This window comes from Diplotaxodon limnothrissa, linkage group LG11, assembly GCF_057381915.1.
Source record: "Diplotaxodon limnothrissa isolate DT_005_m linkage group LG11, D_limnothrissa_male_GT1.1, whole genome shotgun sequence".
Taxonomy (NCBI): Eukaryota; Metazoa; Chordata; class Actinopteri; order Cichliformes; family Cichlidae; genus Diplotaxodon; species Diplotaxodon limnothrissa.
Genome location: NC_140606.1, coordinates 20,546,705 through 20,570,896, shown reverse-complemented (window position 1 = coordinate 20,570,896; position 24,192 = coordinate 20,546,705). Strand labels below are relative to the sequence as shown.

General features: G+C 38.1%; 1 protein-coding gene across 1 annotated transcript; it reads right to left on the bottom strand.

The window, feature by feature from the left end:
* Positions 1-1,026: 1,026 nt before the first annotated feature.
* On the bottom strand, positions 1,027-23,981 carry nagpa (N-acetylglucosamine-1-phosphodiester alpha-N-acetylglucosaminidase). Its single transcript, XM_085365325.1, has 12 exons — positions 23,840-23,981; positions 20,258-20,463; positions 19,807-20,074; positions 17,518-17,657; positions 15,260-15,368; positions 11,584-11,712; positions 11,206-11,411; positions 9,903-9,950; positions 9,433-9,561; positions 7,119-7,250; positions 4,152-4,233; positions 1,027-2,094 (listed from the first exon to the last, which is right to left on the bottom strand). Exons 1-12 carry the CDS (start codon positions 23,920-23,922, stop codon positions 1,833-1,835), a joined length of 1,794 nt encoding a protein of 597 aa, XP_085221451.1. The 5' UTR covers positions 23,923-23,981; the 3' UTR covers positions 1,027-1,832.
* Positions 23,982-24,192: the final 211 nt, after the last annotated feature.

Here is a 24,192-nt window from a genome sequence, read left to right as displayed (position 1 = left end):
ACTGAAGTCCCTTCTAGAGCTAATTCCATGCAAACACAATCTTTATATAACACAGGACACTAACACAACCGTGTTAGCATGCTGACAAGATGATTTTACTTTTTGGCTAATGTTATCGTATACCAGTGAACCTGCAAACTCCAGTGCTGAACTGAAAACTGCAGTTCCCTCTGATGGCCACTTGAGGCTGGCTCCAGAAGACTTTCATGTTAAAATTCCCAATTTTACAACATTAAAAGCATTTTTAGCTCCAGATCAAATCATCGAACTGGATCTGAACTGAGTACTGTTGGTACTTTTGTATAAATTCATGCATGCTATTGGATAATATGGTCTCTTGTGAGATAGAGTCTGTCCAAAAAGTTTGCACTTCAGATTTCGTGAGAAAAGCTTTAGTTTAGTAAAGTTTGTTAATTAGCAGTAATTAGTGGATTTCTGTTTCAATGTATTACAGTTTACAGATACAGTTAGCTAACCAAGCCTGCTTGCTTACAACTTAGTACCATAACGTCTTGTCTAAATATGATTGGTTCAGACACCACAAAACCAACAAGTCAGTGGCCAAAACACTATTGTTAAAGCCTGGTAATGAAGAATCTAAAGACCAGTTGCTATAGTACCAGCACAAGTTAAAACTCAAGATCTTTTTGCTAGCTTACTCAGAAGCTTTAAAACACATCTCACTGTGTTTGCAGCTAGATTTTCTAAAAGGTCAACTCTTTTAGTCATTTATTTTTCCTGACAACTGTAGCAGTCAGTCTTTATGGTGGTGTTTCAGTTAGCATACAATATTAGTACACTACTATGCTAAATGCTAACGCACCGACCAGATGACGTTGCTTTTGCATGATGGTGCTGTTTGAGTGCAAGAGCAGCGAGTATAATGGCCCCGACAACCGTGTTAGGTTGAAAGTGAACATAGAAAGAAAAGTAAATGATTTCTACTTTGAACAACCAAAACTGAATCGTGATATTTACTTTATTTCGCTTAAAACAAAAATAAATCATCTCATAAATACACTCTGGGTGTCCGATTATGCTTATAAATGACATAGTAATAATTTTCTTAATAACATTTAATATAAAATTGGCACCTTTCTACACAGAAATTCAAAGGGATTATTCACATTTATCTCATAGATATCTGAAATTCAGACATGGAGCTCAGTGCAAATTGAGTAAACTCTATCATTTTGTTTAAAAATTGTCTGATTGAACCACATTTTGCTTGGAACATCAAACGTTTTCATCTTCGTCTTCTTCATCCGATTACATTGCAACACGCGGAAAAGTTTGTCCTATCAGGAATCAGTATCATAAAGTAAGCTCAACAGTCTGGGAGTTCTTTGGTTACATAGCTTCACTGATCTTAAAAATATTGCTGATGCGTTCAAATTAAATCTGATTCTAAAAAGTCAGCTATGAAAAAATATCCATCTGTTTTATACTAAGTGGAAAGATAGTTAACTGACATTTAAGTGAGATAACCCATTAATGCGATCTTGTAATACAGATTCCTGACAGGAGTTTAAAGTTCTTCACAACTTGAAAAGTTGTGGTTTTGCTGGAGTTTAGCTGGAATGGAGACATTCAGATTGCTGATCAAGTTTCATAGCTGTAAACAAAAACCTTAGGCATGTATGTGGGTTAAAGACTGCAATAAAGCTGTTGTGCTTTGTCCTTTAGTTTCAGTTTCATTTTATCAGGAGTGTTGATAGAAACCTGTCATTGATAAGAAGAGCAAATAAAGCAGAGGATTACAGAGTTCAGCGTTATCTTTTTGTGCAATAACTGTCTTCACTCACTATCCTTGGTCCTCTTGACAGCTACGACTACCCTGAGTGTGAGGAAGACCAAATTTCATCCTGAGAGTCTGAGTCCTCCAATTGAAGATCCTCTTTCTCAGCTCTCTCAGTGTTGCCTCTGGCACATGAAGTGACTCTGTTGATGTTGTTCAGAGGGACGTACGAATAATCCTTGCGCTCGGGAAAGTGAGATGCCACTGAAACGGCACGGCACGCCTGTACGAGGTGAACCAGCAGGCTGGCTGAGAGGACAGTAGCCAGGGTGAAGGTGATGATCAGCCACGTTCGCCTGAGGAGTGGAGGAGGTTAGATCATTTCAATGATGAATCCAGAAGCCACATGTATCAGTACAAAGCACTCACTGCCTTACTGTAATGAGAGCAAGCAAGGTTTCCTTACAGTGTGCCTTCATTTTAAAACTGGATTTTACTGAGTGACTGAGTTCAATAATGTCCACAGCTGTATTTGCACTTGTGCAGTTTCTCCTTCTCCTACAACTTTAAACAGCTTTTCATACAGGAACTGACCCACTTGTGTGGCAGGGATAATATAAAGTTGTGGGAAATATGTGCATGTTTTTTTTTTAAACATCAAATGTTTTGATTTTTAGGTTCCACTTTTATAGTATTTTATAGTGAACCGCTAACAGTCCTACAGTAGGAAGATTTACTGCTGCAGGGAGATTTAATGCCCAAAGTGACAATGGAAACAATGTAGCTGATGGACATCAGTTGGGAAAACTATATTTAGACTATTTTAAAACATTTACTATATATAAAGACAATGTTATGGGTATGCTAAAGAGAAAAAGAGCCATTAAAAATTACGTGTTCCTGAGTGTTGGTTAAAAACCAAATCAGTTGCTAAAATAGCTGCTTTAGGGTTAAAATGTATTTTTCCAATGTATCTCATTCCTTAACCAATTTGTTAGCCTTCTGTTTATGTAGAATATGTAGAATATAGTTTATCATTTCCTGAAGCAAATACAAATACTTTTCCTTGTCTGATAGTAAGTAGTGAGAGGAAAAAGCAACAAGCCGTGAGAAGAAGTCTGAGACATTTCTCACATGTGGCACACAACATGAGATAGTCTGCTAAGGGTTTCTTCTGACCACTAGAAACTTTCTGTCAGTACTGAGGCAGTTGCCTGGAGGAAGCTGCGTGCAGGACGACTGCTCACTTGCTTTAAAAAGCTACTTTCAGCTGCCTTCTTATTCACAAAGAGGTCACCATCATGTGGAGCTCTGCATGTTAACAAATGTTAACAAATTTCCCACGTGTGGGACTAATAAAGGTTATCTTATCTTATCTTTGAATTGGCAGATTTTTACACTATTTGTTAGAGGCAGGTTAAAAACTGTTTAATATTCAATAAGACTGTGCATGAGATTAGCATATATCTAATCAGTTTAACTGCCAGACTGAAAAGTTGGTGGTATTATTGTTACCGTGGTCTTGAGTCAGTATCTCCTTCACATGCTTGTTTGGATGATAAGGGACAGAAACAGTTAAAGATAACAGAGCTCCACCTACTTTGTCGCAGCTGATCAATCCCTGCCTGAAGTGGGAGTTGGTTTTGGAAAGTTACAAGAAATGAATGACAAAGACAGCCCCATCTGGAAGGCCCTGGGGGAAGGGGATTTCAACGCTGACATGCACTTTGACTACTGCTGAATATAACAAATTGGAACGTGTCCAATTTTTTAACAAACACTGTTTAAAGGGATTAGTTCTTTTTAAACGTGTCCTTTCCTACATAAGTGACCAAACATTAGAAACCATAGCAACAACTAACAATCCCTCACTTCCATGTGAAAGGTAATGAGGCCAGTGAATGCATCCCACCCCCAGAGTGTCTTTTACATGCCTTGTTTACATGTAAAAGAGAGAGTGTGAGAGAAAAAGCCAAATGCGGGTCTGGGCTGCTTCAGATGTTTTCTATTATTATTAAACTGAACTACAGTATTTAGAGCAGAGGGAAAAACTGGATCACTTATTAACAGGATCTGTAATTTTCTGTATACATAGCAATACCATATATACATGGAACATGGCCAAAGCCTTAGATTTCACAAACAGCTTTTTAAAAGCTCTTGGTTCTGTGTGCAGCCAGTGTGAGTGAATAAGAATTCTTGAACCTCATTCCCATTCATATTCCTTCTTATTTAACACATTAATACTACGTCGAGAGCTGAAATCAATGCTAAAAATGGTATCAAAATGGCAAAATGTAACCACTTTATTTTTTAAAAGGGAGACAATTTATTGAAAAGACCTCAAGATGCACAGCAGGGTAAAAGGTGACAGGGGAGGGTGGGTTAAGGTTGTGTGATCTTTGACACTTACTCCGTAAAATAAGGCCGCTTTCTGTAAGCGTCTTCTTCTTGCCTCCAAGATATAAACATCTTTCTAGCCAGGCAGTGTCCAGCTATGGTGAGGTGAGGAAAAAGAACAAGAGATAAATGACAGAGGACACTGACTGTGGCTGGTCAGTGTTTTTAATCCCATCCTGCATGAAAAGGTAATTTTCTAACCCAGACTTCAGCCACAATTACACTGGCTGCTCCTCCTGTAATTGAAATCTCCTCCACAGCCAAACCTTGGATTTCAAATTGGTGTTTTTCCAAATAGAGCAGCATGGCCTACTTTTATATCAGCTCTGTGTGAAATTTAACCTACAGGCTGTCACCATTAAAGGGAAACTGGAGTAGTTATTAGCAGCTCAGGTTTCCAGCGCAGTTATAGATATTCAGACTATCACTGATATAGTTGGACATGTAAATTAGTAATCAGAAACTAAGGCAAGAAATCAAAGATAATTATATGCAAGTCACACTAAATTTTGCCAACTTGTTACTCTTAGAAAAAGGATTTCTGAATAAAGTCTCCCACGCCTGTGCACCTCTGGGGAGAGGTTTATGTTTCTGTGTTGGCTTTGTGCACACGATGCCTGCTACAGACCTCATCTCATAAGTTATTGTTGGATAAAATATTGCATGGACCAATGAGTTAAACTGCTTAGAGAGATGTATTTGAATATTAATTTACTACGTCTTTAAAACTGATATCATAAGTCAACTTTGGAAAATGTTAACAGAATCAGGTGAAGACAGTATTTAAAGCTTCACTTTCTCCCATGTAGCACACAGCTTTAGATGTGTTGTCACGAGACTGAAAACACTGGAGCGATGGATAGTTAGAGCATGCAGTTAGGAAGGTAGGAAGGCCATTTGGAAGTTATGAATTATAGGTTTGTGGTTTGAACTCATACAGCGGTATCCGAGATCATTTTTTCTGTTTTTGTTGTTCCTATTAGAAACATAACAGAAGCAGTAAAAAACAAGTCTATTTATATCATGATGTAAGTAAAATATCAGACCTGTCAGGCCACATAAACAGTGCTTTAGGTCACAAAAAATGGCGTTCCTGAAAACTCGTTATAGGGTCAAGATTTTCAGAAACTTGTTCTGCAATGACATCATGTAACATCAAAGGTGTGTGGCTTTATCACATTTTTATGCTTTTTTTTTTGCTTTTGTGCAATGGCGGACATAGACAAAATACTTTTTCTGTTAACGATATTATCTGCATTTTTCTAAGCATGCGGACACATGCGCACAAATGCAAATCTCGCTTCTTCCTCTATGCACTGTCTTTTGTTTATATAATAACTTCCTGCCCCAGGCGTCTGATTGGCCAGGATTTCTATACAGTTATGCTCTTCACAGCCCTTGACACTGTGTTTTAATATGTTCGTGTGGGTGGAAATATTTTTCAAAACGATGCTTGAGAGGATAGGATTTAAGGAAAAAAAAGAAAGCTGAAAAACCCCCCACAAAAAAACAACATCAATGATAATAATAACATTAAAGGGTATAATGTAATACAAGTAGAGTGCAGAGTGGAATTAAAGCCTCTTTTAAATAAACAATGATTGAACATTACTAACTTTTATGAGGATATTCACTGTACTAGTTTTGGCTACATGTACCTAATATTCTGAAAACAGATTGTAGAGCAGAAAGACATAACCGTATGAGTTACAGTGGAAAGTTTTGAGAGCTGACATGCAGGTGAGTAACATTTCCAGTCCTCCCAGATGAGCTGACACGGTGCTCCTCTGTTTAGACAGACGGCAACAAAGACAGAGCTGCGTCTACATCTGCTCTCTGCAAATATTGAATCATTTGCTCATGTGAGAATATGCACACTTCAACACAATGATAAACACCATCTCTGCCTTTTCTCCTCACGCACACACATACTGAAGCTGATTTACATAGTGTCACATTACTTTAGTGTCTCCTCTCACACTGACTGTTTTTCCTCACACATATTCTCTCACTTTCTTACACTATGTTTACTATGTGAGTATCTCACCCTACTTTAAGGAGATGGGATAGAGAATGACTGAATCAACAAATGGAAATATATTTGAAACAAAGTAGCCACATTAACCAGCTGTAAGGACTGAGAGCTGGTTAATGTGTACATGTGTAGTGCTTATGGGCAGCAGGCAAATCAGTATTTAATATCTGCTCAGCTGTTTAACAGGAAAAAAAAAACGAAAGAAGAAAAATGTAAATGAGAAACACCACAGTGGGACTTCAGTTGCACTGAAACACAGTACAGATGACCACATTTTGAAATGTGATACAGTGAAACAGCAAAGTATGTTAGACAAAAGATTTGGTCTCCAACCCTGTGGAACTACATGCTTTAAAAGGTTGCTACTTGCTGTGATTTGGTCAGAAGGCATCTATTAAATAATACTTTAGTCTTTAATCTTTCTCCTCTCTTGTATGCTGGCTGTGAATTTTGCCCAGAAGAAAGCAGGCAAAGGAGATGAAACTGAGTTATTTGCATCTTGTTTCACTTCAAATTCTCTACAAAAACAACCATAAATGTTCCTGCTTTCACAACTAGCGGCATAATTAATAATTAAATATGGTGTAACAAACAGGCTAGGGATGAGGGAAAAGGAAGGAACAGAGGCGCTGTGCATAGAAAAAAAAATTCAAACTGTTCATTCACGTGAAAACCCCTGCAGCTAATCACCAGCTGCATGAGAGCTTAAGGACAGGGTTTCGTTCATCTCTTTACCGCTACCATCAACCACCATATGACCCTGTGTGTACAAGCAGTATGTATGCCTATATATGGGTCTGCACAGGAGTTATTGCAGTTTTGTAACAACTTTGTTTGCATTCTTTTTATTTCAAGCAGTTCTTTTAAGTTTACTTTATGCTTTACGTAGCTTTAAAACAAAAAAAATAATTTAGCTTGGTTAACTTTAATAACCTTGGTCTGTACCTGTGTGTAAGGTGTAGTTGGTGCTTCCTGGCAGTGTGGTGTGGCAGCTTCCTGTTTGTGGGTCACATGGACACCGATCCTCACATTGACACTCATGAGCGCAGGACAGACCGTAGAAACCCAGAGGACACACTGAAAGAAAAAAATGAAGTGAATTTACATTTTTTAATATTTAAATAAAGAACAAACAAATTTAGCAAACTAAATGGTTCATTTTGTGACTGAAATGGTCGTCAAGTTGATTTTTCTCTGTTTCTTTTCAATCAAGTTTAATCGTCGGATCTTTTAAATAAGTTCTGAAAAGTTTTAATACCCGTTTCATTTTTACAGCCAAAATAAAAGCATGAATGAAAACAAAAAGGTTATTGAGTGACTTCACTCAGACTTTTTTTGTGATACACCTGTTCAACTGCTCATTAATACAGATATATAGTCAGCCAATCACATGGCAGCCTCTCAGTCCATTTAGACATGTAGACATGGTCACAACAAGCTGCTGAAGTTGAGTATAAAACTGAGTATAAGAGTAGGGAAAAAGGCAGTTTGGTGCCACACTGGTGGATTTGCATATTTCAGAAAGAGCAGATCTGCTGGGATTTTCCCACACAAACATATGGTTGTCTGCTTTACAGAGAATGTTCTGAATATGAGAAAATATCCAGTTAGCAGTAGGGCTGGGCCATACCATACTGTTCACAGTAATACCGGTATAATGTTGAGCAACGATAAGAAAATGAAATATCGCGATAGAATATGGGTAAAACGCGCATGCGCAGCGCCTTTGTTTTCATACGCACATGGCGGAGAATGAGAAGGACGAAAGCGGATCATTGAATGAAACGGATGAACCAGAATTGGTTTGTAAAAATGTTGCAACTTCAGTGGTGTGGAACTGGTTTAGCTTTCGTCTGTCAGAAAGCTAAACAAAGCACTATTTTTGGTAGAGCATGCTAGCGGGCTGTCGTTATTACCGTGTTCTTTTGAAAATACGGCACACTTAAAATCAATCCTTTTATTTTTCTGAAAATCGACAGTGCCCCTGTATAATCCAGTGGGCCTTATGTATGAATTCTGTTTGTGTTTACTGACCTCGAAATGATTTTATGTGGTACACGGCGCTCGAAAAGCTGTCAAATGTTTTAGTACGACTTTGCTAAGCTACGAAGCCGCACCACTTGATGGATTGTTGGAGCATTACGGCTATCTTAGGCAGGAGCCTCACGGAGTGATACGTACTGCGCTTCAACATAATATTACCGTATTGTGTGTGTATAACCTCTTTTTAAAGTTTTGTGGATATTATACATGGTTATGCTGAGGATATGTCAGCCAACTTCCACTGGAAATGCCTTTTGGTTAAACTGTCAGCAAGGAATTTGCATTTGCACTGTTATATTTTTATATAACTTTAATGCACATAAAAAACAGCTGCTTGTTTAAGTGAAAATACATTGATGTTTTTTTTTGCACTAATAAAGTTGAGGAGTTGTAAAGTATTTTGTCTAGTGTCAATTATATTGTCAGTTATATCGTTATCGCAAATTTTCAAATGTATATCGTGATAAATATTTTTGGTCATATCGCCCTGCTCTAGTTAGCAGTGGTTCTCTTTTTGAAAATGCCTACTTGATGCCAGATATGAGAGGAGAATGGCCAGAGTGCTTTGAGCTGACACAAAGGAAACAGTAACCCCAATCACCACTTTTTGCAAGCAAGGTTTTCAGCAGAGCATGTTTGAATGTTCAAGAAGTCGAACTCTAAAGCAGACGTGCTACGGCAGCAGAAGACCACATTGGGTGCCATTACTCCTCCCAAGGAGAGGAAACTGTGCCTACAATTTACACCTTCTCACCAAAATTGGACAAATGCTGCCTGGTCTGATTATTTTTAGTTTTTGCTGTTACATTTGGATGGTAAGGTTACAATTGAAAGCATGAATCCATCTTGCATTATATCAATGATCTCTATTTCTGGTGGTGGTGTAATGGTGTGAGGAATATTTTCTTAGCACACTTTTGGCCCCTTCGTACCTGACCATGCCTTGAAGACCATAGTGTGATCCACATGTGACACATAATACTAACTTGTATTAAGTGGTGTGAATTCTAGCCAACACAGCAAAGGTTTAGTTAATGATTTCCTTCTACAGCATAAATAAAAATGGATGGAAATCAAGTTGCAGTTCAACACATGTGACAGAACATACATGCAATAGTTCAACACAATAGTAAAGAAAATCCTTTTATTTCCACTAAAATTCCGAGTGACTTTCAACAGGTCCGGGTGAAGTGACATTTAGCATGCATAGCTCTACCTTGCTCACAGTAGTTGCCATGGAAACCTGGAGGGCAGGTGCAGCGTCCGTGGACGGGGTCACAGGAACCGCCATTAACACAGGAGCAGGTCTGATTGCAGCCGTCACCATAGAAACCAGCGAGGCACTCTGCAAACAAAAAAACAAAACAAAACAACAGAGACATTTCATGTAAGGAGCGTGTTTTATTTTTGGGTCACAGGACAGCAATCAAACAATGTGTGAACATACATACACATTTAAACAAAATATAACACAAATGAAAAAAAAAAAAAAAACAACATGTAAAGGTGCAGTGGGATGACCAACAGACCCACACGGGTGGGAAAAATGCCACATTTAATCAAACCATAACTCACCATTAGAGGCTGGTGTTGGTGAAAGTTAATGAGGTTGCGTATGTGTATAGAAGAACAAAAACATGTGTTTGCATTCTTGCGTACGTGTGACTGGATGAGGCTTTTGATTACCTTGGCTGCAGTTCTTTCCTCTCCAACCAGCATCACAGACACAGCCATCTGCAACACAGATGGAACAGACAGAAAGACATGAATCACAGAGGACAAACAATGAGTCAACAATCAGTGGGGAAAACAAGAAGTTTGATCTTTCACTTATAATACCCCCTCTAGGCAGGCTTGAAATATAACTGTAAATACTGTGCTGCTCTACGCTTCCACCACTCAAGTCAAACTGCAGTTTGTATCCAATTCTGGAGTTTGGAGCATGTCTTTGCACATTGAGCTGACAATCATTGTCAGCTAGACCTCACATCTGTTAACTTGAGTCATCGGACTTCTTAATTATGTTTGTGAAGTTTGGACTTCAGTTTTGAAATTCTACATTTTATTAGTCTGTTACTTTGCACTACTTAGCTGATATCCATGTCTGCGGATTTCAAAAGTACTGTTTATTGTGGCAGCTTGCCAGCCAAGCTTACTAGCGTTTGCTGGTAACTTAGCACTCAACCCTCTTGTCCATATGTGGTAACTTCTGGGCCCAAAATACTCAAATAGCAGCAGCCAAAACGGTAAGACTGAGGTATCAAAATGTGAACAACACAAGCTAAAAAAAAGTAGGTTTTTAACAGTGTTTTTAAATGATTAAGAGACTGGGCAGCACTTATGTGAAAAGGATTGTTGTTGCAAAGATTAGAAGCCACCATTGAAAAGGCTATCACCTCTGATTTTAAGCCTGGATCTATGATATCAAAGACCTCAGTGCTCAGCTAGGATTTTGCTGTCACCAAACCACTGACACTCTTAAAAAGAAGCAATCAAATTTTAAACTGGATCCTGAAATGGACTGCAAGTCAGTGTAAAGAGGTCAGTATAGGTGTAATGTGTACACCTATCTGTAGGTCCTCTAAAAAGCAATGAAAGGAGATGTTGTTTTTTTAAAAATGGACCCCAAGAGAAGCATATATAAAATGAAAAAAAAAAAAGGAGAACCCTTAGGTATTCCTCAACCAAGTGGGGACACACATAATGAATACTGTCCTAAATGCACAGGGGAACTCCTATCTGACAAATATGACTGGAAATTTTTAAAGGCTGTACTCTTAATACCCAGACATTGGACAAAGATTACTCTTAAACCAGCTGCAACTGCACTAAAAGCTTTAAAACTCAAATTTTAGAGGAACTTCGAGTGCACTGATGTCAAATTCAGTACATCACTGATGACATGTTTACAGGGCTAAAGGTTTAGAATTACTGTACTATAAGTAATCCTGCTATTTTGCTTTATCTTTACCAGCACTTTCATACTTACTGGCGGTACAGATGCCATGGGGTCGGCAAGCTGATGGCTGACACACCAAAGAGTCACAAGCAGCACCCTGCCAACCATCATGACACAGACAGTGTCCGTCCACACAGTCACCGTGCTCGCTGCAGTTTGCTGGCTGGCATAGTCTTTTATGGATACACAAGATGGTGGAGACCTTTCGCTCACAGCGCCACATGTTATCTGAAATACTGGGAGGGAAGGAGATGTGTTGACAGCATGGAAGGACAGAAAAAAGTCTATTAAAAAAATCAATCATTTATTAATTATCATGTACACCTATATGCACACTTTAACATTAAATGTTGGAGAATAAAAAAGTAAGTGTAAAGTTTCACAAGTGTGAAGGGACAACTCACTCACCAATGATCAGATGGATAGCTGGCCAAAACGCCATTTTTAACATAGGTGGCAGATCCGCCCCCATCCAGATTAATGGCATTGATCACTCCATGCTCCTTCAGGAAATCAGCCATCTCCCAAAGACTCAAACTGTGTTAAAAAAAAAGCAGCACTGAAAAAACTGAAGACAAACACTGTGGCCATAGAAATGTTGAGGACTTTAGTCATACTGGCAGCGTGTCAGAATCAGTGACTGCCAAACAGCCTGGTGCATCTGTTACTGTTCTGTCTGTCTACATTTATTTGGTTCTGTGTTTTGTGTTTGTAATTATGTAAATACCATGTTTCTCTCACAAAATCTTGTGCATGAGTCATTCAGCTTTGTGTATTGTATGGAAACAAACTTGCATGGGTGTTGCATTAGCTTGGGCTATAAATTCCTTGGTATATGCTGCTGTACATTGCATACTTATCCCCACATACAAAAACAATAAAACAAAACAGATATCCATTTACAAGAATATCTCAAATAACTGTATACAAACATTCATAGTCCTCGGAAGGTGAATCCTACTGACACACAGGTAAAAGCTTCACGTGATAAAAAGATCATTTTTGGAGCAGATACAAGGTAGTGCTGACATTTTGCAAAAATGTCCCACAGATCACCTCTCATGGTTGGATATGAATTGCTGGCAATGTGGATAAGTGGCAAGCTTTGGTCAAAGATCATATATTTCAGACAGTAGAAATTACTTCTAAAAGTTATCTAAAAGCTTAGTCTCCAATTTGTCTTTTGCAAACAGTGTTTTTGATCTTGATTCTGTATGATGTCAACAAGGGGAGGGGGATATACTTAATATGGTCACCTCAGGTACATGGTAGCTCTGGGTGTGTGTCTCCACAGAAGCCCCCCTCTGTCATTTAAATCTTTTTTGAGAGGCAGTCATGCAGAAGACAACAGGCCTAAATACACAGTGTCCTTTAAAGGAGAGGAGCTATCATGGTTTGCCTCAGACAGAAGATGACCTGGGGCCCTGCACCAAAGTCCATTATTTTCCACTGTGAATGATGCAAGCAACTCTAGCGGAGTCACAGTTTGCCACAGGTTTTCATGTGTCACCTGCCTGCCAAACTTAAAAAGAGTGAGTCTTTTCAAGGATTCAAGGGTAGAGAAGAAAAGAAAGGTGTGGGATGCTGTAGATGACGTAACTTTAAAATTGAAACTGTGACAATAGATGACAAAACCTCATCTCAGTAGTCTGGCTTAATTTTTGTTTTGTTAATCTAAATGGAATGAAACAACCGTTAAACTCTGCAAATAATTAAGATTATGCAGATTAAGATAAAAATGATAGTCCCTGAAGAGAAATATGTTCTTGATCATGAGAGCATGCAGACCTGCCTGTGTCAGAATTAATACAAGAAGAACAAATACCAAAATATATTGTTTTTCCATTTACTCAGTATGACTTACCATCATCGTGGTTACAATGGCACTATAATATGAGAAATAAAGTATATACAAAACACAAAATCTTCAAAAGCTAATGAGTCAAAAACACTGCAGTCAAATATTTTCATGTTGTTGGCATTTTACTTTATGTTTGGGTTTGTCTGGCCAAATTTCTAAAACAGACGCCTGATTATTTCACCAATCGCGTGTAGATTAGGCTAAAAAGTCCAAAAATGGCCACTGTACTGTGGATAAGTGGTTCTTTGCAGTTAAGATGTCTCACAATTCAATGCTAATCAATGCATCACATAATGAACACAGAATGATTAATTAATTGTGAAAATAATCATAGATTAAGTGTCTGACTGGCTGATCATCTACGGCAACCTCCACTAGAATTAGTTGAGAATTTCAAAGAACTAGCATGTCGTTCATGGAAACTAGAGGTCAGTTTCTGAGGTCACAGCTTCCTTCGACCTGACTTTTTCATGTTTTATTGAGTGGGAGGTGGCCCTATATTGAGCAGAGATATACAGAGGGCAGCAGACATGTTCAGACGTGTCCGATTGTTGTGCTTTTCAAACCCCGATCATAAACACAACAATAGAATATCTGAAGTCAGTGCAGGTCTGTGGGGTCACAGCACTAAAGGTGGAGGGAAAATTAGATCAATGCAATTGATTGGTGGAGTATCTAAGAGGGTTGAGCTAATATAAGCCTGATAGTGTTATCGGATGTCTGTTTACCAAAACCCCTGTTTACTACATTCACTGTCAGCTTGTTTTTATTTTTCAGCCTCCAAATGACCTCGACCTGCATTAGTCCATCATCTTGTTGTTCAATGCTGTTGTTATTGATTAAACTAATCTATAATTAACAGCTATATTTTGAAACAACTTTATATTTTTTTTTTTGCATCTTGTGAAAATATCATTTCTCTGCAGAGTTTGTGGACACATTTTTACTGTTGCTGCTTCTAAAAAAAAAGATGTTTTGTTGTCAAAACAAACCTACAAGACAGGAAACAAGCAGGTCGAAAAAGCTGTGTGTTCATGTGTGTTTTGTGTGTTTACGCTTGAGCATCTGTTTACATTTGTGATGTGTCTTCTTAAGCCTTTTCCCACCAAAATACCTGTGGGGGTTTTGTGTGCGCTACGAGTTCAGGAGCCATCCCTGAGGGTCTTCTTTCTTTTGTTTTTTTTCCTGGGGGAGGCAAAAGCAGATCTAATCGTTTGTAGGCTCTGGAAACTGCTGTTCAGTGCTAACTTGGCTGTTTCTGCTCAAAGCTGATTGGCCATTTCTGAACCTTTTGTCCTTGACGGCCAGAAGTCTTCATCTCTTCAACCTCGCCATTAACAGTGTGAAGTTTTACTGACTGACAACAAAACAACAATGCAGCAACCTTGCCTACATTTATAAAACCCGGTGCTGTACCCTGGTGTTGTGACAATAATTCCCTCCATTGTTCTCATTGTTTTTATGGTTTAAAAAAAGAAAGTCATCAGAAAATAAAAACTGATTAGTAGGATGTTGCTGCAAAATGTTTGCAATACCTTACAGCCAAACCAGTACCTGTTGTGAAAAGTTTGAGAGGGTCTTAGGGCTGCTCACTGAGCCCAGATCAGCCAAAATGTCTTTGTTAGACGGTCGTTAGGTAATTTGTCTTGCTTATTCTCTGATATTTCCTGACCACAACAAGGAAGCTGCCAGTGTTAGGCTGTAGATGCTTGTGTCACAAGATCAACAAAAGATAAACACTGATGGATTAAGTTTGGTGTTGGTATAAAACAAATTTTAAAGATTCATTTTTTTCAAGGTTTTAAACATCTTTAGAAAACCAGCAAGTGGAAAATATGCAAACAGTCAACATGTCATTTTCATGGTCATGTCAAGTCTTTCAATGAGCTGAAGTAAACTGGAGACATTCCAACGTACATGGAGGTTGTTTTTCTCTTCACTGTGTGTGAAATCGGTTCCTGGATAATAAATTCCCACTTGGGACATCCTGTGTTGACTCAAAAACCAGTGAATCACTTCAAGCTAACAGGATAAATTCACTCTTTTCTTACATTTACACCCGTGTTTGCCGTTTCTTTTCTAATGGTTGGAGTAGATAGCTTCCCACTCACTGTGTGTAATTTTAAAAACAAATTGTTTCAATTTCATCACTACTTCTTGCTTCAAATTTCTTAAAAAGAAAACAGCATTGTAAACATTGTTTATCACCTTTCCTTTTCTTACCCTCGTGCTTTTGTCTGTCCATCAAAATGAAACAGGATTAACCTTCCTTCTGCATCGTGGCCCACTGCCGTCCTCGCTGAAACTACATCCACAAAAGTGCGGAAACCCCCTGTGAAAATATGAGAAAATGCTTTTTTAATTATGATGTACGATTAACAGTTCAATAAAACCTGTTAAATCAAACTGTCTTGAATTTATCCCACCATAGAACTCAGGATCTACAGAAATGTGCACACCAGTATGAACCAGTTATTCCAGATTAGGAGTTTTGTGATTAATTAACTCAATATTTTGTCTTTTTTATGCTGACCTCACATTTGGGAATTTAAAGTCTAACACCTTTTCCTAACCATGCCTTTACATCCAAATGATGCATTATAAAGACATGACTCAATAATGCCTCAGTGCTGCTATTTCAAGCTAATGGCTGATTTAAACTTCTGCAGTGAATGCTTGTAGAGCCTACAATGTAATATGTAAGTCCCCAGCGTTGCTGCTGGCATTTATGTTTGTGCTTGGTGCATTATGTGTCAATTACCTTGTGGTCATGTCCCTGTGTTTTATATTCCCTATTCCCTCCTGGGTCCCTACTCTTTGTTGTTTTTGGGGGCCAACATACTTTTCCCTCAAGTTCTACCATTCCTTTGTGCACCCCTCACATCCATACTGACAGTTTCATCAATGTCCTTTCAGGAATTTGCTGACATTTGTGAGTCCTTATGTTGAAGCTGACATTAATATTCCTTATAGTGAGATGATGATTGTTTTTCTCTCACTGATAAATTCAAAAACTGCAGTGAAAATTAGCCAGAAATGTGTTTTAATCATACATCCCCAGTAACAAGACCAAACATTTAACCGAACGAATGAAGAAAAAGCAATTACCTTTATTAGAATGACCAATAAAATTTGATAAAAATATTATTTCAATGTTGTGTCTTTGCTCCAAAACAATGTTTAAAATCACTTTTTGTTTCAGTATGGTTCGATTGAAGAGTCAATCCAGGGTGCCAGTTCAGTTCAGTAAAGTTTTAAATACTGTAATCAACTGTTGGCTACAGGAACAAGGCAGCAGCTATTGAGACAATAAGGTCGTGACCTTTGAATTTTTTTTCTGGGAGCCAGGTGCTCCAACACTTAAGGTTGCTGTAAGTGTTCCCTATACACAACTAAATTAAGGCAAGCTGCATGACATTGATGAGTAATGTGGCTTTTGGCCATTACATTTAGTCATTACTAATATCTATCAGTCAATACTGAGAACTACTACTTATTCCAGCTAGCTGGTACACAGAGACATATTGTACTGGCTGTTAATGGGCAACACATGAAAGGCTGCACCATGTCTCTTGCACTGCTCTATATTTTTCCATGTTATAAATTCAGCCTTGAAAAAATGTATGGGTTGATAGATAAGGCTAAATAAGACAAGATAAAAATTACTTTAATAACGACTATAGTGGCTTAGGATTAGTTTGCTCTTTGTGTAAGACAAATGACTCTAGACGTGTCATGTTTATCATCTGGCGCCATGCCACACCCCCCGTGTTAGTTCAGAGCTAGATTTAGAAAACCTGGGTCTACACACATGATAGCAGCTGTTAATTTTAGTGAAGACAGAGAGTGTAAGCACAGACAATGTAAAAGAATTAGCTGTCTATAAATGTAAAGACATTGTGGGCATTATGAACAGGCCTCTGGGTTATGCCAGTACTGAAGCACTCTAGCCAGTTAGTTACTGAATCTGATTGAATAAGCCCCAGACAATTCCAAGGTCAGAGAAAATGATGCTGGACAAGCAGAGAGTAATCTAAAATAAATTACCTCCAAATGAACTCTGTTTTTTTTTTTTTAACTGAAATCCTGAGAAATGTTTTTTTATTTTATTTCTTCATTTTTTTTTTTTGGGGGGGGGGGTTGGTTACTGACAGGCTGGATCCTTTTATGTAACAGTTTAACGTAACCAAAAATCTGGGTCAATACCGGTCCTAATATCAAATTTTCACTATGCAAGTATCGTGGAATAAGACTTTACAGATAATATCGCAATATCCATATAAGATTTAAAAAAATTCTACCAGTCAGAACCAACCTTTACTTTTATTTGCTTAACTTCAGTCACCATCAATATCAGTATACCGTGACAAGATTTATAAATATCTCTATTTCTCAAATCCTAAAATCTTACGATTGAAAACCTTTATACATACATGTGGTCAAAGAAATGAATCCAGCTGGATGTGGATTTGCATCATTACCTGTTTCCTGTGTCTTGTTGCACTCGGCCTCAATGCTCTCATTGATGTAAATCTCGCCGTTTCTCAGTAACCACACCACCCCGCTGACTAATTGGACAAACGGATTGGACTGATCCAAAACGTCATCCTGAGATAGATACCTGAACGGTAAGAGGGGAGAAAGGAATTCAAAAAATATATAAATAATAAAATAAATATAATACTACTGTAGTACATATTATAATTTCATGTTTCTATATTTGATATTTGTGGTGATAAATAATGCTGGTAGGTAATCCTTTACTTTAGTCCAGGCTGAAATGTCTGACATCAATTTGCACAGTTTTTTATGCACCCCAGAGAAAACAAAGAATATTTTTTTACTTTTGTGTTACGACTACTAACAAATCCTCTTTTTTACCACTTTAGGTTCAGGCAGCTTTATTAACTTTAACAGCATTTCTGTTAACTTAGAGGGATAATGTTAAAACAGCATAGCACGGTGGTTCCCACATTTGTACTCGCTGTAGCTGTTTGATGCGTCTCTTAATAAAAATAAAAAAAACACACAACCCACACACAGATATCAACACTTCAGTTATCTAACAACATATTAGTCATAGCAAACAGCTGTTTGGACTCTGTACTTGATTTAGTTTAGTAGACCAAAGCTACTGAACTTTTGGACACTGTGTCTACAAAGAAAAACTGAGCTCGGCTCCATCTGGAGGAGTAAACAGCCCAACAGTCACTTCAAACTAGGACCCAAAACTGTCATTTTGTGGGCGAAGCAATGCGTTCTATTTTAAATCAGAGGTAGGTTTATTATGAGCTCGACTGACAGGTCATGGACGGCACAAAGGGCCCAAGCAGGACTGTGAGCAGGTTATTTTTTTACTGAGGTCCACTCGCTCCCTGGGAGTGTGACCGACGACACAAACCACATCATGTTGCATCATGTGCATTTCTGACCTCAGTTATCAAACAAACAAGTTACATAGAGTACTTCATGGTTTAAAGATAGACGATGAGCAGATGTTTTGTTTTTGTTCATCGAGGAAAATGTGGTGGCTTCACATATGAGTGTTATTTAACTTCTAGTTCAATTTTAATGTGATTCTCTTTAAAGCATTAATGTAAAGATATGCAGTTTTCTTTTTCTACAACAATTTGATGATAGTTTAATGCATTTCCACTGATTTAACATGCTACAATGATAAACACTAGTTAGATCAGTGACTGATTCAGACATGAGCTCATCTTCTTTTGTTTTTCACATTAAAAAAGAGCAGAGGTTATAAGCTTATGCAAACAGGAAGTCACTGTATTGCAAATGTGCATTACTTGGGACAAAACCTGAAAAGAGGCCAGTATCAGAGGCAGAGGTGAGAAGATATTTTAGTGCCATGATGTCAGGTACAGTTAAGAACAAAGAGGGAATGGAAAGAGGTTTGTTTTTATTCACGGTGTGGTTTCTGGCTGTTTGAAAACACTGATGATACAAACTGTGAAAGTGGGCTGTACCTTGTAAAAATAAATGCTGGCTTGTACGTTGAATATTGTAATCTGAGAGTTCAATCTAGCAGTAATTCTACAATTATTGGTAACTTCACAGCGTGTCTTCTGTCCTGTCTCCCTCCCTTCACCCCCCCTAACTGGTTGCAGCAGATGGCTGCCCCTCCCTGAGCCTGGTTCTGCCAGACATTTCTTCCAGTTAAAAGGGAGTTCTTCATTCCCACTGTTCCCAAGTGCTTGCTCATACCAGGATGTTTGATTGTTGGGGTTTTCTCCATATTATTTTAGTGTCTATGCCTTTAAATATACAGCACCATGAGGTGACTGTTGCTGTTATTTGGTGCTATATATAAAATTGGATTGACACGAACATTTGTTACTTTAATTCTGCATCTTTTCTTTTTCCTTTGTTTTACAATTTTTATCTTTTTAGGAAAATATCCAACAGTCAGCCATATAAAGCACAGATGCCTGACAGAAACGGTACTTGAGACACACTTGACAGAGGAGAAAACGTGCTGTCTGGAAAATAAAAACATACTGATATGTATGATCACACTTCTTAAAAGGTTTGACTTTTTTTGCCTCCTTGCATACTGTGTGTAATATGCTGTTTAAAGGGTGTTTAAAACTGCATATAAAACATTACCTCACCTTGGATCATGTCTGTTCATGCAGATATCTTTGAGTATTTGGATGAACTCATCCTTTGTCTTTGGGGCTATGATCTAATGGTGAACCAACAATCACTGAAACGGATTTCTCTGTTTTACATTTTCAAGCCGCATTTCTTACCCAAACACTAGGCTGCCGTCTTTTCTGATTCCAAACTGGGCATTTTGCAGTCCTCCACTGTCCCGCACCACCCTGCTGTTGCTCACCACGTTTCCCAGACACTCCCTTGTTACTGTATTGAAGAAACCAGCATTTTGCGCATACAGGCACTCAGCCGCTTCAGCCGTCTCTCGTACTGTTGCCCTCACTCTCATTTCGCAGCCGCCTGGCCCCCCTGGCTCCAACACGGACACCGTCCTCAGGGGGTCGTTGACCACTGTCATGTGTCCTGGTAAGAAAGCCGCAGCAGGATGAGGTGAAATTGAATCTTCAGTGATATATAATAAAGGATTCTTGCCAACACTTTGAGATGAAGGTGGGCGAGTACAGAAGTAAAAAGAGGGATCAATAAATCAAACACCAGAGATTGATATTATTTTTTGTTCCTTTAACTTATGATGTCATCACTAACCATAAACAATTCTGGAGCTCCCCGGAATATTCGACACAAACAACTTGGTCTCAGCAACCGGCTGCCCGCTGCGGTTACTGGAGGCCCAGCTCTCATAGGTGGTGCTGCCATGAATGATGGGCTGACAATCCCTGACATAGCGATGAGAGTGGGAGGGGCCGTGGCCTTGTGTGTAGGGCAGCAGGATGTCATCGTCCATAGCCTCTCTGCAATGAGAGAAGAGTTGTTGGTCTTAATTGAAAGTGACAAAAGTCAATTAGAAAGTGCCACCTGTGTACGTTTGTGTACGTTTGTGTGCAGAAATGCCAAACATTTTCTAGTTCCATCTTCTCACAACAAAGCTCTGGTGCTTTGCTTTGTCATATACTGCCAACCTATCACATATCATATTATTCTGGACAGTTTTTTGATCAATGCCAGCAAACTGAATATTACTATGGGGTCTTTGAGATTACAAGGGGCTCCATGCTTTTATAACCAAAACAATAATAATAAAAATAATAAAATTATTGAAATCATTAGTAATCATTAGTTAGTAGCCAACAAATATGTGTTAAAAACAGACACCTCGACTAATATTAGATGCTGCAGTTTCGCTAGAAAAATAACAGCAACAAAAATAACAAATCCTGATATCCACTGCACCAACATGTAATGTCAATAAACCCTTTAGTAGCTCAGTGTGTCCCATTGGCTCTCTGTGAGGAAGAAAAACATTCCCACATCTCCAAAAATAAGAGCTACAAAAACCCCTTCCCCTTAGGGACGCTGTGGAAATAAAAATGCATTTGCGTGTTAATCTTTAAACAAATAAATCATGTGAGGACATATTTTAATGGAGAAAATTTCATCACAGCCTTAGCTGGTCAAATCACAGTTTCATCACATGAAAGAATGTGTTTTCAAAAGTGCTGAGTTGTGGTTTCTGCTCAGGGTCATGCAAAAATAGTCCATGCACAGCCTGTTTTTTTTCCTAAATCTTCAAAGATCCCATTATTACTTGAATGTTAAACTCTTACTCCTTAATTTGGTTTCTTAGAATTCTTATATTCTGAAGTATATATACAAAACAAATAACTTGTATGTATGCCCACTGCCCAGTAAGAATATTTTGGTTCAGGCTATTGGTTGAAACCAATAGCCTGATGGCCCAGAGCCAATAAAAACGATGTCACTGGCCAGCTGGCAGTTTTTCCACCATTTGGGAACTTTTGCTGTAGCCAGTATTTTTTCCACTAAAAGGGCCATAAATGTTCTTTCTCAAACCACCTGTTTGGACCTCCTAACATCTACCACTAGTTTCTTCATTAAGGTGTGTTTTATAGTGTCAATGCACAATAACATCAAGTTGTTTTATACTATAAGGTAAAGGTCCTGCAGTATTTAGGAGAAAACCCTAACATTTAAGCAACCACCTATCAGCAAACACTTTGAGATCGTGGAAAGGAAAAACCCCACGACCACTTGGGGAAGAGAAGAGAAAAAAAGCTAGTCCAACCTAGAATCTATTAACTAGTTTTCAGCTTAACACTGAGGCAGGATGTCTCTAATTTTAGAGATATTGCTTACATGAAAAAGGAAGACCTACACATTTGTTTAATGTGAGCACTGAAGGAGATATCCTGGCAATAAGATTTCTCACAGTGTTGCTAGGTGAGTATCTGGTTAATTACATCAGTTCTCTCTGAATTTAGGAAAAGAAAATTACAGGACATCCAGATGTTTATGTATTTAAGACGTGCCTGTAGCTTAAATGTGTTATCTGGCTTCACAGATAAATATAGCTGGGTATCAACTGCATAGCAAAGATTATGTATGCAGTATTACAAGCATGTATGGATAGTACTGCACATAGATATGTTTCAAACCATTCCAGTGCAGTTTCTTTTTAATAACAGCAGTATGTTCTAATCTCTGTAGTAAAACATTGTGGTCAGTGGATGCTGCAGTTAAGTCTAACAGGGCAAACAGAGTCCACTGCCCGAAGCATAGGAAAATAATTTGTAACCTCCACTAGTGCTGTTCCTTTGCTGTATTTAACTGAAACTCTAATAATATTATTTAACTATTTCTTGCAGATATCTTTAATAATAGTGTATTCGTAATACCAGTTGAGCTGTGCTAGGAATGTTTAGAACTACTAGGATTTATTGTATAACCAATATATAACCACTGCAACCACTAAACACAATCCTTTACTTCTTAATTATCAATATTAACATATAGAATATACAACTTTCTTATTGCAAATCAGTATGTGCATTCAAAGCAAAGGGGGTTCCATTTCAGAGAGTGTTTAATCTCAGCTGTTCTGAGTTAGTTTCATCTCATTAGGTGTAGAATACTGGCTTATATTTTGTTTGTATATTTTCTTACATTGTGAGTTCTTGTGCTTTGCACCTGTCAGCGCTGACGGACTCGTAATGTACTTGAATTTATATTGTACTTTTGTAGTCTAACTGACCTCAAAGATCTTCTAACAACAAGTCACACTTTTAACTATACATTTATATAACACTTTAATACATACACTTCATGTGCCTGTCAGTACAGAATTCCTACTTATTCAGACACATATGTATTTAGACAGTGGAAAGAAGCTAGGCTACCAAGAGAAAGCTCAGTACCTGTCAAGGTTTTTCCCTCAACCTCTGTAACTGCTGTCCCATAAAAAAAAAAAAAAATACACATACATGATTGGTGAATCTAAAAACCATCTAAATAGATATGGGTCAAACTGACCCACATTTATTCAAAGAGTGGTGAGCCTCTGTGTACAAAAATTTGTAGCACCTGTACAATAGCACACAACCTTAAATTATTGTAATTTTTGTGTATTTTGGTTAATTTTAGGAGAAGTCATAACGTTTCTGGCTAAAAGGATGACATTTAGGCTTTACTTGCTACTGTCAAATATCAAAACTGATCCAATTTAAGTTTCAAGTTTATAATACATCAGCGCCGTCTTGCGGCCAATAAATCCAACTGCGTCAACATTTTCTCCAACCGTCAACTTCCGTGTTAAATGAAACCAAAAACGTGACGGCTCGTCTTGTGACCAAAAGTTTGGGTTAAATAAATATTATGTACAGTTGCAATCACAGAAACACGGGAAAAGTTAAGTGTAAAGAACACTGTTAGTTAGTGAGAAGACATTCAATCGAGCCAACCACAAATGACTTACACGTGTTTGTTAATGCTGTTATTATTTATTATTAGATGTATTTAAATAAGCACATTAAATTACGTACTGTATTTGCGGTTACTAGTGAATAACCGCAAGAGTGAATAGTGAACTCTGGACTCTTCTGATAAGACTTTAAACATTGGACACTGTTACCCAACAGCTGGCAAGTGACCTTACCTAAGTTTGTATGCTGACGTGTAGGTAATTAAACACTGCACATTAAGTCAACTTCATCCCGAAATATCGTCAGCCACCTACCTCAAGTGATTTTTTATTTTACCAGAAAAAGAAAATGAAGAAGACACGTTTCTTTTAATCTTTATTCTTGGCTAACAACAGTTAGTTAGCAGTTGACTATATATAACAGTTAGCTCAACCAGGAAGTAGCGCCTTACCGGGTATTTGTGGTCTGGGACAGCCGGACACAGAGCCACAACAGCAGCCAGACACACGTACATTTCACCGACTGTGTTGCCATATGAAGAGGAAAATTAGCCTGTCAAACTCCTGTCTCCTCCTGTGGATCCCACATCCTTGTCAAAGCCAGCAGAAAACACACGGCAAACTCCTTTTCCTGCTAAATTTCAAAATAATGGTTGCTATGTGGCACATCGTTGTCAGAAGAATAGATATGAAAGTTATTTCATGTCTATTTTGCAATATGTTCGTAAATCATTCAAAAACAAACAGAATCTCCCCTTATTTTAATCATCAACTATTTGTGGTAAATGTGAGTATAGGATACCGG